Source organism: Sturnira hondurensis, unplaced genomic scaffold, assembly GCF_014824575.4.
Source record: "Sturnira hondurensis isolate 20B ecotype Veracruz unplaced genomic scaffold, ASM1482457v3 Scaffold0016663, whole genome shotgun sequence".
NCBI classification, from domain to species: Eukaryota; Metazoa; Chordata; class Mammalia; order Chiroptera; family Phyllostomidae; genus Sturnira; species Sturnira hondurensis.
This window is the reverse complement of record NW_028089294.1, coordinates 12,210,006-12,225,378: the sequence shown is the minus strand read 5'-3', so window position 1 is coordinate 12,225,378 and position 15,373 is coordinate 12,210,006. Positions and strand designations below refer to the sequence as shown.

General features: G+C 46.3%; 1 protein-coding gene across 3 annotated transcripts in view; it reads right to left on the bottom strand.

Moving 5' to 3' along the window:
- Positions 1 to 15,373, bottom strand: part of CAPN14 (calpain 14) — a 37,190-nt gene that overhangs the window by 6,445 nt on the left and 15,372 nt on the right. For all 3 annotated transcript variants that reach the window (XM_037066859.1, XM_037066861.1, XM_037066860.1), the window contains exons 9-17: positions 12,921 to 12,995; positions 11,693 to 11,856; positions 10,642 to 10,811; positions 10,123 to 10,131; positions 8,090 to 8,295; positions 7,079 to 7,115; positions 6,530 to 6,583; positions 5,186 to 5,243; positions 646 to 710 (exon numbers count right to left, since the gene is read on the bottom strand). In XM_037066859.1, the coding sequence (XP_036922754.1) occupies positions 646 to 710; positions 5,186 to 5,243; positions 6,530 to 6,583; positions 7,079 to 7,115; positions 8,090 to 8,295; positions 10,123 to 10,131; positions 10,642 to 10,811; positions 11,693 to 11,856; positions 12,921 to 12,995 (838 nt within the window). The remainder of the gene's footprint in view (positions 1 to 645; positions 711 to 5,185; positions 5,244 to 6,529; positions 6,584 to 7,078; positions 7,116 to 8,089; positions 8,296 to 10,122; positions 10,132 to 10,641; positions 10,812 to 11,692; positions 11,857 to 12,920; positions 12,996 to 15,373) is intronic.

The window sequence follows — 15,373 nt, the reverse complement described above, 5'->3', positions numbered from 1 at the left end:
AAAGTTTCTGCAAACACTGTGGTTTGTATTTGCTACCCCATTCCCCCCGACCCCCCCCCACACTCATCCTATGTGCCTATCTGTACTACAGACAACCAAACTTTGATTAAAGTGTCCACTTAGACAGGCACAATGTTTGTTTAAAAAAATTAATAAACTGCAGAGCTGAGAACAAGGAAAGCTGAGTTTGCAGCAAGTTGTTGAACTTCCTGAGCTTCAAGTTCCTGACCTGTAAACGGGGGCAGCCACTGCCTAGTCACTGAGTGAAAAACTTAGGACCTTGAAGCTCTTGTGAAAGTTTCTTGGAAGTCTGGAGAATTGTTACTAACCACCACCCTGCAGCTGCCTCATCCTCACTGTCAGACTACTGTTAGTAATAGTTAATACTGATCACTCTTCCCAGGACAGTTCTGTCCTGAGCACCTCACATAGCGTATCCCGTTTGCTTTCTCACACTGATCCTACTGATGAGGCTCAGATGCCATCTCCACACGGCGGATGAGGACCTGGAGGCGAAGGGACTGTCCCAAGATGACTCAACTAGTAAGCGCCAAGGTTGGGATTCAAACCTAGACGGCCCAGCCTGACTTCAGAGCAAAGCTCTCCACCAGCAGTGTGCATCCTCCCACAGACAAGAAAAGATACGTCCAGTAGAGCCAGGATCCCCTGGCAGGCATCGAGGCTGAAGAGGGGATGTGTGCCCTCCAGACCTGTAGAAGAACAGAAAGAGTCCATGGGGCTGGCCTAGGACAGCACAGCACAGTACCGCCCTTTTCTGGTTGGGACCAGACAGTGTCAGGTATGCCAGCCACAGGTTCCAATAACTATCATTTATGTGGGAAGGGAAGAAACAAAGAGCCAAGGAGAGAGAGGGAAGGCTTGCTGGTGATCTCTGCACCCAAGTTGCACAGTAAGCAACTGTGCTTACTACAATGTGGAGAACCCCAGTTGTAACCTGGAGTTGCCTATAGAGTGAGTCAGAAGAACGTGGCCCTAGGTACCCAGCAAGGTCCAGGATCTGAGAGTTATGGGCTCTGTGAGAGATGTCTGAGAGGTCAACTTGATCCAGCTCCCACCTAAATTAGGAAGTGCTTTCCTCAGAAGTCTTGATGATGGTCAGCCAATGAGAGGTGCTTCCCTGGATGGCTACCTCCATTCAGGAGAAACTTCCTGTGTTAATTCCAAAGCAAGCTCCTTTAAGATACACCTACTTGTTCTGCCTCTAGCAAAGCATAAACAGTTTTTTGTCTCCTGTCAACATTTCTCCAACTGTTCCCCAGACGATATGGTTTCTAAATCCTCATTGGATCTCTTCTAGATCCATGCTTTGCCAGAATCTTGCTAAAACATGACACACTCCTTCAGAGGCAACTTGGTTAAGTGGAGTATAATGGTTCTATAACTTACAAAATTTTCAGTCTGCATTTTCCAAATTATGTTCCAAGAAAGATTTTCTGCAGAGAAAGGATTCTGAGTTCAAACAAATTTGAAATACTTTGCATCTATAGATGCTTTTCTCCATTCATCAGTTGCCTTAGTATATAAGAGGTATGGAGGGGCCAACACTGAAATTTTGACACAGAATTTGTCAAGCAAGCACACTTGACTTAATCCCTACTAATTCATGGGACACTTGCTAAAACTTCTTGGTTTCTTACGTTTCTTAGAATAAGAAATTTGTGCAATTTCAAAAGCACAAATCTAGGCTTCTGGCCAAAATGGAGGCACAGATAGATACACTTTGCTCCCTCACACAACCAAAAGAAGGAGAATAACAAATTTAAAAGCAAAAAATTACCAGAACTGCCAGCAAATTGATCTGTGTGGAAGTCTGACAACCAAAGAGTTAAAGAAGAAACATTCATCCAGACCAGCAGGAGGGGGAGAGACAGGCAGCTGGGGCAGAGAGGACGCACGGCAAGGTGGCAGCTGAAGGACCAGGCAGGCAAAGTGGTAGCTGGCAGACCAGGCGGTCCCACATTTGCATGTGGATAAACCAGGAGGATCGACTGGCGAGCAAGACAGACTACGCAACCCAGGGTTACAGCATGGGAAAAGAAAGCCGCAAAACCTCTTGCTATAAAAACATGTGGGGGGTTGTGGCAGTAGGAGAAAGTCCCAGTCTCATAGAAGAGTTCGTTGGAGAGACCCACCCACCCAGGAATCAACACCAGAAGGGCCCAACTTGCTTGTGGGTAGCGGGGAAGTGACTGAAAGCTAGGTGAGAGCTAAGCAAATGACATTGTTCCTTCTGGGACCCTCCTCCATATACAGCACCACAATGCAGCAATGTGGGTTGCCCTGCCCTGGTGAATGCCTAATGTTCTACCCTTTACAATGTAACAGGGGTGCTGAGACAAAAAAATATATATACAGCCCAAATGAAAGAACAGACCAAAGCTCCAAAAGTAGAACCAAGTGATGAAGAGATAGCCAACCTTTCAGATGTCGAGTTCAAAACACTGGTAATCAGGATGCTCACAGAAATGGTTGAGTGTGGTCACAAAATAGAGGAAAAAGTGAAGGCTATGCAAAATGAAATAAAGAAAAAGACTTGGAACCCACAGTGAAGGGAAGGAAACCAGGGCCCAAATCAATGATTTGAACCAGAAAGAAGAAATAAACATTCAACCAGACCAGAATGAAGAAACAAGAACTCAGAAAAATGAGGAGAGGCTTAGGAACCTCCAGGACAACTTTAAATGTTCCAACATCCAAACCACAGGGGTGCCAAAGGAGAAGAGGAACAGCGAGAAATAAAAACTTATTTGAAAACATAATGAAGGAGAACTTCCTTGATATGGCAAAGGAAATATACTTCGAGGAAGTCCAGAAAGCTCAGAGAGTCCCAAAGAAGTTGTACCCAAGGAAGCACATACCAGTGCGCATCATAATTACATTACCCAGCATTAAAGATAGGAGAGAATCTTAAAAGCAGCAAGAGAAAAGGAGACAATTACCTGCAAAGGAATTCCCATAAGACCATCAGCTGATTTCTCACAAGAAACCTTGCAAGCAAGAAGGGGCTGGAAGGAAGTATTCAAAGTCATGAAAGGCAAGGACCTACATCCAAGATTACTCTATCTAGCAAAGCTATCATTTAGAATGGAAGAGCAGATAAAGTGCTTCCTAGATAAGGTCAAGTTAAAGGAGTTCATCATCACTAACCCCTTATTATATCAAATGTTAAAGGGACTTATCTAAGAAAAATAAGATAAAAAATATGAACAGTAAAATGACAACAAACTCACAACTATCAACAACTGAACCTAAAACAAAAACAAAGTAAGCAAACAACTAGAACAGGGACAGAATCACAGAAATGGAGATCACATGGAGGGTTATCAGTGGGTAGGGGGTAGGGGGAGAATGGGAGAAAATGTACAGGGAATAAGGAATATAAATAGTAGGTACAAAATAGACAGGGGGAGGTTAAGAATAGTATAGGAAATGGAGAAGCCAAAGAACTTATATGTATAACCCATGGACATGAACTAAGGGGGTGGGGAATCCTGGTGGGAGCGGGGGGTGGAAGGTGGAAGGGAATAAAAGAAAGAAAAAAAATGGGACAACTGTAATAGCGTAATCAATAAAATATATTTCAAAAACCCACAAATCAAATGCCTCCATTAAATACAGCCAGAATCTGGATCAGCTTATTTAATAGCAGCGATTTAAAACTATTAGCTCATGTGAAGCTTAAGGTCACCTACATTAACCAGACAGGTTTCATATCCGGTGCTACAAAAACAAGGTCTCTTCTATTAGGATCTTGCACAACCAAGTTTTTAAAATAACATAGTGGTAGTTTTGAATGATCATCCGGACTCGGTTTCATCTTTTTGGTGTGGGCACAGCTTGTGGTGGCAGTCTGAATTTCAATTCTGCTGTCTGTGACAATGGCTCCTCCCAGCATGAGCCATCTGCACAGCTGGCCAACCTGCCTTCCATGTCTTCTGCTGACCCGCGGACAAGAGTTGAGGAAGTACAGGGCAGAGTCCAATGATTTTCATCTAAATATCCACACACTTGGCTATAACCCAGAATGATCCCTCTGGCTTTATATTTACATAACTTTGGGGAATGGTCACAAGACTTGTGAATACATCTCCTATTGCTGCTTTCCAATCCATATGTCATCATTCATCATGAGAGACTTTACCAAGTACTTCACCAAAATCCACAGGCGTCCCCCGATTCATCAACCAGAACCCCTCTCAGAGGCTAAACAGAAGCGATTTGTCCACGGGTTCCTTGGAAAACCATTTTGCAAACTTGTGATCAAAGCATTTTTAAAAATTTAAATGTGTACCTTTTTAGATAATTTCCCTGGAATATTTTTCCAAGTGGGGCAGAGGGAGGGTTCTTAGACTCTATCATTTCTAGAATCTCTTCTTCTTGTTATTTCACCCAAATTAGGCTTTGAGAAACCATCTGGAAACCCTCTCCAGCCCTGAGTTATCTGATACCCTGGACTGTAACTTGTTTGAGTTTGGACCTTGTTTTTACGTGAAGAAGAAGCAATCACATACATTAGGCAGAATATACCCTTTAATTTGGGGGCTTAAAAAATTTTGAAGTTTAGTTTCCTTTCTGGAGAAATCATGGTCTTCTCACTCAAAATATACTTATAAAATACTTTTATATGGACTTTAACCTTTCCTGATAATGCATCTCAGGCTTCCTCCAAAAACATCCACACTACCCATTGTCATCCCTCCTAGGTGTCATGTTCCCTCCCTCCAGATTTATGTAGGTTGATCAATTTAAATACAAATTTGTCAGAGAGCAAACCAGTGGGCTAGTCAATATTTAATATTTACCTGCCACGCTGAGGAAATGGGTACAGTTTCCCCACATGGAATTTATATGCCAAGAAAGAAGTACTCAACTATTCTTCCCAAACCAGGAGAATTGCAGAAATTTTCATTTCTACTGCTATAGTCTCTATATACTCAAACAAAACAAAACAGAAGAAAGAACTATTTTCCAAGCTGCATAAATTCCTTTACTACCTTGTCAGACCACATGACCCACTCTGGTGTAAGACACAAGACACAGCTGTTCAGGGGACCAGCACCCAGTACAGTTCACGTGTCCCACCAGGGGAAAGAGAGAGAGACCCCGAGATCAGAACAGTTGTGTCCCCTGAGTCCTACAGGATGGATGACTCTGGAAGACTCACCGGACCAGGGCAGCTGGTTCAGGATCTTCTGCAGTTCAGCTGCATTTATTTCTGGATTCTGGAGTGAAAGCAGAGGGACAGGAGAGCACCATCACTATGGGAGGCGCGTTAGATACTCAGGGGCCACTGCTAAAGGGCACTGGGACGTCCTCTCCAGCATCCGTTCTGCATGACACAGGTGCCACTTCTGGGCACAAGGGGCGACACTGTTAGCTTGCACATGGGGAAGACAGCTAGTCCTGTCATTAAATCTGCAACTTTAGAAGGACTTTTACAATACATTTCAACTGGGTGCCATGTCCAGGGTCCCTCAGCAGGGCAGGACTCTAAAGAAACAGACAAAAAGGGAGCAGGAGGTTCCAAACTGGGTTCTGCAGAGATGCTTCAGAGGTTGAGCAAACAGCTTGCTTTAGATTTCACTGCTAATAAAATAACCTCAGCCAAGGTTCTAGATTTTAATTTTAGATTCATCAGAAGCAACTCTTTACATTGAGATTTAACTTTAAAATATATTAAAATACAAGGATTGCAAATTTGAACTTTATAAAACAGATCCATATTCATAATATACGATTTTTATCTGTTTCTCGTATCTTGGGATTCTCTATGAGATTTCACTAGATAAAAGGACGGCAGCAGAAGAGATCCCTGATGTGGAGGGAAACATTGATGAACAACACACATATGATTCTGACATAGCCTCTCGGGCTACATTACACAGAGCACCGGGGGTGAATACAAGAGAAGGTGGGCGGACAGGCAGGTTGTGAACGAAATCCAGAGTGCTACTAACAGGAGGAACACGCACTCTTCCACTTTTCATGAAATCACTCAGATGTCAGACCCCAACTTTCCAGTGTATTTCTTGCCCTATTTCCAAAGCGATTTAGCATCCTGCAGGTTACAGTGAACCCCAGAGCCCTACACCCACCCCGCTGGCCTCCCGATCTGGGTCAGCCCAAGGAAAGAAGTCAAAGGGACCAGGTGTGTAGCCCTGGGCCCTCCGCCCCACCCCTTCTCCAGGGAGTCATCCAAGAGGTCTTTGTCCATGGGTTTGTCATTGCCGTGCCCACCCCCACTCCCGATGCTGACTTCTGACTCTGCTATAGTCCATTTTCTCCCACAACCGATCCATATAGCTGCTGAGAACAGATGTGCGTTTTGCAGGAGCCTTCTGGAGACAGCAGCTCCAATCGTTCGTCTAAAAACTCGACGACTTGAATAGAACATGGTGGCAGTTTGAGGGATAGGTCAGCCAGGTGCAAACACACAGTCTGTGGAGTTACATGCTCCACTTTGTCCCCTGCCCTGCCCACCTCTGGCTACCATACCTTGTCAACTTACCCTTTCAAAGTATTTGAAGAATTTCTCATGCCCTTCCGCCTGGTCTACTATTTCCTATAGGAACAGACACAGAGAAAGACTTGTTCACCCGGAGATGTGAACTCCCACACACGCACTCATGTCTCATGGCTCCCAGGCTTCTAAAATCCAGAAGTCTGACCTTGAGCACTGTCTTACACTGTCTACCACAACGTTCGCACAGTCCTCATGTCTCCATTTCTCACTGCCTTTGGGGAAGCAGCAAACAGTGAAATGGCTACAAGGAACACCAGGTCAAGAGAAGCAGAAGAAGGCAAAGGTATAACTCATGCACCTGGGGCTCGGGGTCCTTGATGACAAGGACCCAACCAGAAGGGCAGTTCTGGTGCAAAAAACAGCAGAACCTGGGTAAACGGAGGGCACAATGGATATTGTGGTGTGTATACCATGGAGCAGGGTCTGCAGGATCTAGGGCCTTCTCCCCGACCCCCGAACTTGGGGAAGAAACCCACCATCCTGGGTGGGTTTGTAAACAGTCCCAGCCATGTGGCATTCCAGCTGATGACTTACCTTAAAGAAGACAGCTTTGGGACTGCTGCCGATTTCACTGAGAGAAAACAAAAGACAAAATGTCTTCTTGGGGACCCTCTTGGGAACCTTTGGCCAAATCCCACCCCCTCCCATTCCCAAGGCACTCCTCTAAGTTCCCTAGCGGATGCAGCATGTGGGCCTATCCAGCTCTCACACCTCACCTCCCACTCCTCCTTGAAGCACACGTTCAACCACACGGCACGGCACACTGCTTGTAACTTCCCGCACACCTAGTGCTGTTTGTCTTCTCATGCCTTTGCTCGTACCAAGCCCAGCACACCCTTTGTTCCCCCCCCCCCCACTTCTGACTATTCCTCCTCATATTTGATGCTGCAGCAGTCTGGCAGGGCAGTGATGCTTGAGATCAAGTCAAACTATCAATGGCCAAAACAAAGAAAAAGATCCCTAAGATTTTAAGCAGGGAAGGGCTGTCATGTCAAAACAATCACAGGCCAAATACTAAGTGTAGCTGGGATGTATATGTATTGACTCACCTGCACATGCCAGCACTGTCTGAGCCTGCTGGTCAGTGACAGACAGCCCCCCTCATCTGAGCCACCCCGGTGCATCCCTTAGGAATCACCACCTCCCAGAAGCCACCCCTACTTTCCCCAGGACAGTGGAAGATTAGCCGAGGCTCCCTCTCGAGGCTCCTCTGACACCCTGTGCGTGTAAATGCTTCTGCTGGAGGCAGTCTAACAAAAATGGCCACTCGTGTGTCTGTGTCCTGCCCAGACCTTGAGCTTCTGGAGAGCAAGGGCCATGCCTGTGCCTGTTCTATGACACCCGGCAGTGTTCATTGGTCAGTACAAGGAGAGCGGGAGAAAGGAGGAGGGATGTTCTCTGTGCGGAGAGCTGGTCTGCTCTCCTGTTCTTCTGATCGCTGTCTGGACTGGCCTCAAGGACCCCGACAGCTGCCTTTTCCACCTCACACCCCTTATTGTCCCTGCCCAAGGGGACCCCAACCTCAGGGAGAGACTGTGCCCTTACTGGAAGAAGTGCTTCCTGGAGAAGACTCTGAGGATGAACTCCGACTCCTGGCCTGCCTCCGATGTGCAGGGCACAATGAGGTATGTCCCTGGCTCCAGCCACAACTCCTGACTCACTTCTTTTTCTCGGAGAAATTCCTCGGGAAGGCTCAGGGGATGAGATTTCAAGAAGAACTCCCGGGGCAGTTTCCTCTGGTCACCAAATAACTGCAGATGGCAGACAGAAGGGCACCAGTTGAGGTCATTGACCTGGGCTTTTGGCCAGGCCTGGGGCCCTTGGCCAGGAACCAGGAGTAAGGTAGCCTCTTATTTGCTAAATCCACCCTGCCCCAGTGGAGGATGGGATAAAGGAGTGGGCAGCAGAAGTTTAAAACAGATCATGTCAGGAGTGGACGCCTTGGCTGGAACCTGAATGATATGAGGCTGAGCAAACACTTGATCAAACAGACTTGCCATTACATTGAAAACAACATCGTATACAAAATGATGCGAGGAATGTCACCATGCCTACATTCTCCAAGTTAGGTCATCAGCCCAAAGTCACCCAGCTACTGAGTGTTGTGCCCAGGACTGGAATTCAGTGCAGCCGAGCTCCAGTGACCATGTTCTTCACATTTCCTGATTTTGCACTTTCAATGTTGAGTTTAACATGGTTATGGTCATAGATACACAGGGACCACCAACCAACTCCCCACCAACATCATAACAGCTACATACAGATCAGCTGGTCAGTCCATGTGATCTCAGGGAAAATAGCCTCGTAAGGGGGAAAGAGGACTGCACAACAGCTCAGGAGACCTGAATCAGGGCTCTGGTTCTTATGTTGCCTGGGTGTGTGTTTTATTTCATCTTACATTCATACACTCTCTTTCTGTCTGTCTTTCTCTCTTGAACTCTCCCTCCATCCCTCCCTCCTGTACTTTTCCCTCTTTCTCTATTTTTCTCTCTTGCTCCCTCTTCCCTTTGCCCTCCCTCGGGGCTGTGGAGGAAGTGGAGTCCGCGTGGAGAATTCTTTTTCAGTACATATACGGTTGGTAACAAGGACGCTACCCATCCACACAAAGACATATTTCACAGCTTCCACTCAGGGCTAGGGAAATAAAATTTATCTCCTGATGACATATGCTTTATTTTTTAATCAGGCAATGAGAACTAGGGAATCATCTGGTTGCCATCTGCCTTGGCTGCTAGGAGTCTCAGAACTAAATTTTATAGCCAGCCACATTAGCTGTCCTGGATTTAGTTTTTCTGGTAGAATCAACTGCTTACCCCTCATATATTTTCCCTCGTATATTTATTACTTCCTTTATGTCACTTAAATCTTTAACTGCCTTGTAGTTTTGTTCTGTTTAGAAATTGTCCTGGTATAAATGACTTTTTCTTTTTTAAATTAATAGGCAACTTGGGGATTACTCAACGTTCCCACAGGAGGAAAAAAACAACACCAACCCAAGATGCCCAATGCAAAATGGTTTCTTTATAAAAATCCTTTTATATTGCTTAGTCCAATCTGAGAAGATTGGGTTTTTTACTCCTGTTTGGGAGACAAAATAATAGCTTCCACCCTGCAGAGGTTGGGATGCCTCCTGCCTTCGTAACGGATCCCTCTGGGCTGTCACTGTACCTGAGACACAGAGTTGTCATCCTCTGCCTGTGTGTCTGTCCTGTTTTCCAATCCTTTGTCCCATGTCCCCAAGGCAGTGGGCTGCATGGTCTCCTCTAGTCCCATTTGTTATAGACTTATTTTATAATGGGTTTCATAACTCAGACAAGGTTGTGATTTATTAGCCTTCCTGCTCTCTGACGGTCACTGATACTAGCCCTACATATTTATGTAGGGATTTCATAAATTCTAAGATTTAGTGGTTCTATACCAGGCTCAGAAGCACTTCACTTCCACACACATAGGCAGTGACATTATTGTCAGACATTCTCAGAGCTCCTTGTAAAGTGCTGTAAACTGAACTTCACAGTGGCTTGGCCACACATGACATCACTCCAAACCAGGGTCAGCTGGCCAAGTGTGGAACTCACCTGGCTCATCTGAAAAACAGAGAGAGAGAGAGAGAGAGAGAGAGAGACTTTATTAGTCAGTGAATACACTCTTTCTCCCAAGCGCAAACTCTAATGCAGGCTGATAAACAAGAGGACTCTACCCAGAGGTCCCTTCCCCTCCCACAAGCTCTTCTGTTCCAGTCAGTGAGATTTAAAAGCATCATCAGGAATTCTGGGAAAGGGTGAAGGAAGCCAACCTTGGTTTTGGGGGGGAGAAAAAGGAAACTAGTATTGATTGTAAACTGTGTGCCGGGCACAGTGAAAAGCACTGCCATGTGATCTTTCCTTCTGCTCTTTGCACAAATCTCATTGTCCCCATTTTACAGATGAAGAAGCTGGCGTTCCATTCAAGGAGATGACTTGTTCTAGATCACATATCCCTAAGGGACAGAGCCAGGATTTGCACCCAGGTCTGTGGGCAGACAGAGAATAGGAAACGGGAAGAAAGGACAAGAGCTGGAGACCCTGCATGTGGCCGTGCATCCCAGAGCCCCCTACCCTGAAGAGGTAGAAGCCGATGGCGAGGGGAAGCTTCCGGTTGCGGTGTCTGTGCCTGGGCTTCTGGATCAGGGACACCAGCACACTGCAGGGCATCAGCAATGTCCTGCTTTCCTTTGGCCTCCAGACAGACAGCAGGAACTGTGGGTTCTTCCAAAATGTGTCTCGAGCTGAAAACAGCAAAATGAGACAGGTCCTTGGTTCCCTCAGCATGTTGCTCCCCAAACCTCAGAGAGGTGCACAGACCCAGGGGACCTACCTGGACTCCCCCCAGAAGTGTATCAGGACAGAGCCAGGGCCTCCTCAGCCTCAGCTTACCCACCCTCCCATCTTACCTCCACCACCCAGGTTTTCTACAGACACACAGACTGAGAGGTATTTTCATTGCCAAAGGCCCTGTGCCCAGCACAGACTCTGTGTCCCTAAACACTGGCTGCCTAAGTGACTATGTTAACTACCTGAGGAGAACATGCCCACGATCCCAGGGAATCTGCATTTTAAGGGAACCAAGCCTTAGCTCAAGGGCAGCTCCAGCTTTGGAGGAACACTCTGGTGGGACAGGGATGCCAGAGGTCAGGCGACCACAGCCCACTGAGGCCATCACACCCTACAGGCCTTTCCTTCCAAAGGGATCTCTCACTACCTCCATTGTGGAGAAAGGGACACAGTCAACAAATCTTCCATTTTGAGAATTTAGATATGCCTGTCTCCTATAACTGAGGACTTCCTAGGTAAGGAGGGCTTGACACATATGATACAACTGCTATTTCCATCTGCCTGTTAAGGGGCAGTTGCTTCAACCTATCAGCCATCTTGTACTAAAAACAGAACAAGATGTAACCTCCTGGTGCTATTCAGGACCAAAGGTGCCCCATCTTCCCCGTGGACACAGCCCAGAGCCAGAGCAGTTAGCCTGGCCAGCAGGAGTTCTCCCCCTCAGGACACAAGCCACACGCCATCCACAGCAGCTCTGCCCGTACCCCCACCCTTGCCTGGAAAAGCTGCCACTTTAGACCCAGGAGTCCCAGCTCCTGCGCATGCGCTCACTCACCTTGGTGCGACTTCATGCGGCCACCAGCTGTGGTCCCCTTCTCCCATCTCCCCTCCTGCACGGTGCACGACCACTTCTGGCCTACCTCGTGACTCAGCAGGCCTGGGGTCAGTTTACAGATGACCAGAAGCTTGAAGTGTGCTTTAAAGTCCTTAAGGGTCATCCTGGAGAGGAAGAGGGGACAGTACCAAGATAAATGGGATGATGCGCAGTTAGCAGGACCAGAGAGGAGGCTGGAACAAAGAGCGGGCATCCCAGAGCCAGGCTGCAGGCCCATGGCTGCACGCCCATGGCTGCACGCCCATGTGCAGAGCTGAGCAGGGCTTGTGAGAGGAGGGCTCACTGAACCAGTGTGAGGGGCCACCACGGGTTGGCAGAGCTGCCAACAACCCCCTTCCCGTGGCTTCTTGGTTTGCCAGTCGCACTGATAAAGTTAAACTGAGGCATTCACAACCAGTCAATTGATTTATAGGTGTTCGGTAATCAGTTCTCATTCATTACTTGATAAAAATCTTCACTCGTACTTGCTAACTTTGTGATCAGGCGTGCTACTGGGGCTGTCTGGTGCTCAGGTTACTTATCCGTAATGTGGAAATAATAGTATTTTCAGGGATCTTGAGTTTGGTGGCTACTTCAAAAGAGAGAGGACCGAAGCAGTCTGGAAAGGATGGGTAACGGAGAAGAGGAAGCATGGGAACAGAAATTAATAGCAAGGGTGAAGAGCAAAGGGAAAGGGAAACAGCAGACACCCAGAAGCAGCATTGGCTCAGGGCATCTGGGTGACCTTTCAAAATAAGAGTGAGTGGCTTTGGAGTCAGTGAGAGTAGTACTATTCTGCTGTGGAGGACACAGGTGAGGTGGCTTATAGCTTGGCAAGACCTTGCAGTTCCTCCTTTCCTCGTCTCCTTTTCAGGCCCGGAGAGGCACAGCCACCGGATGGAGTGTACTGAGTGACATAAGAGCAGAACGGGCAGCAGGAGGAGGCGGCCATCCCACACTCCGCTCGGAGAGCCTGCCAAGCCCCATGCCAGTGGCCACTGCTCTTGTCAGAGACTGTGATTGTCCCTTTGCAGGGGCTGTTTGCCCTGCCAGACTGTGAGCCCCTAAAGGATCTTCTTGATCATTGCAAAAGAGATGCCAGGCACATGGGAGGCACCCCGTAAATAAATGCTGGGTGGGCGAGCAAATAAAAGCATGGGCATTTGTCCCACGTCCTTGAGTCAAATACCAAAATTCTCCATCATTATCTTTTCTCCACAGCATAATCTTCTCCTTGGGGCTCAGTAGGTCCCAGGTACTTGAGCTGAAAACAGAAAAGAAAGGTTTTCATGGGGAATGAAAGGATTGTGGAGGACGTGTGAGAAATTCTCCAGTAAATGCTCTACAGCATTGGTACTCATTCTCTTCATGCTGCCTTGCAGACAACCAAATCTCACATTCTGTATTATAAAAGCAACATGTAACATTAATTCATCATTCATTGTGAGTCATAATCTGGGCTAGGCTTTTGGTGGGCTTCATTTCAGGCGAGGATAACAACCTCGAAAGGTAGGGATTTTTGTTGCCATTTTAGAGATTAGGAAACTGAGGTTAAAAGAGATTGTCACTTGCTTGAAGCCATAAAGCTATGAAACATCAGAGCCAGCGTTGGAATCTATGTTGGAATTACTTATTGTCAAAGGCCATCATTTTGGACTATTATTTCTGGCCACGAAGGATAAGGCTTTCCTGTATCACTTCCACACTATAAGCAACTACAGCTGGGACCAAATACAATAAACAATTGTTTTCACACATTAGAGAGCAGGCAGCACAGAACTGAGACCCCAAGAGGAGGGGAGCAAATGAGGCGAGGCCTAACACTGCCAGGACCCCTGACTGAAACTAATTTCCTGGGCACCGATGCAGAAAAGTGGAACCCAGAAAAAAACCTGGAGGTCTTGCAGAGTGTGAGACAGAGACCTGTGTTTGGGGAGGCCACGACAGCTAGAACTGGCCGGGGAACGTGCCTGAGAGCAGGAGGCTGCATAAAGAAGGAGCCCCAGAGAACTTCACAGGGGCTCCCTTGAGTCTTTAGCTGAAATCAAACTGGTGCATGCATAAAGTAAAACCCCGAGCGACGGAACTATACACAAAAGAATTTCTAGAGATGATGCAGGGCTGGGAATCATTCGAATTCCCGCCAGCCAGAGTGGAAAGACTTTCTTGACCCCCTGGGGTCCTTAGTAGAGACCCCAGGGGGTCAACACCTTCATAGTGGGGTCAAATTATTCCTGAAATAAAGGTTTCTCTAGCTCTGCCTTAAAAGCACTTTAAAACAAAACTTCAAAGTGTCAAAAATTATCCCTAATTTAACTACCTGCCAGGACAAAAAGCCCAACATTCTTTAAAGGAATACAACAAAATTCAGCACGCAGAAACTTAAGTTTGTAATGTCTAGTATCCAATAAAAATTTACTAGGCATATGATAAAGTAGAAAATGAGACCCATTATCAGAAATAAAAAGAGTTAGGAGGAACAGACCTAGAAATAAGAGAGATGAAGGAATTAGCAAATAAGGACATTTACACAGCTATTATCAACCCATTTAATATTCTCAAGGTTATAAAAAGAACTGTGGACACAATGAAGAGAGAAGTAAAAGATATTCTCAAATGGAATCTCTAGAATTAGGAAATGCAATATCCAAAATATATACACTGGATGAGATTAACAGCAGATTAGACTCTATGGAATAAAAGCCCATCATTTTATTTAATTCTTACCAGACCTCTGGCTCAGAAAAATGAAAAACCTTGTCTAAGGTAGCACAACTAACAAAACGAATTTAATTCATCACTTATCTCTAATGTAAATACTTGTTCTTCTATGAAACAAACTAAAACCAACATCATGACGATGTATTTTGGTAACACTATAAAACTGGTATATATCTTGCCCTGGCTGGTGCAGCTCAGTGGGTTGAGTGTGGGACTGCAAACCAAAGGGTCACTGGTTCTATTCCCCATCAGAGCATATGCCTGGGTTGCAGGCCAGGTCCCCATGGGGAGCACTTGAGGGGCAACCACACATTGATGTTTCTCTCCCTCTCTTTCTCCTTCCCTTTCCCTCTCTCTAAGAATAAGTAAATAAAATCTTTTAAAAAATAAAATTAATATATATCTTTTTATGCTGTTTTTTACATAGACCCAGTTCTGCTGACAATTCTTTTTATTTGTGTATCACACATCAAGTGTGGCACACCGTATGAGGAGTGGAATACAACTGATTTTTCTGAGCCTTCATTTCCTCATCTATAAAAATGAATAAGTGATAATGAGTGCGTGGATGTGTTTCTATACTTTAAAGTGTTATGCAGAGGCCAGTATTATAAACCTTCATGCAAGAGGGTGAAGGGCTTTGCCGCTGGTCTCCCTCTCCACCTGTGCCCTCCAGCCAGCCTGTAGTCTGTCAAGCCCATATCCAGTTCAAGTTGTCTTTGGGCAGAAACAACCCAAGGTCACTAAACAAAACTAGAATTTGGGGCCACCCGGATCTGTCTACCTCTGACCCAACAAGCCCAAGAGGGCCCGTGCCAGGGAAGGACACTGGACTAGACAGGAAAGCCCTTGGCTGGATCCTGCTCTGAGACCTGAAGTAACTCACCCAGTCTAAGCATCAGTCCCTTCATCTGCAAAATG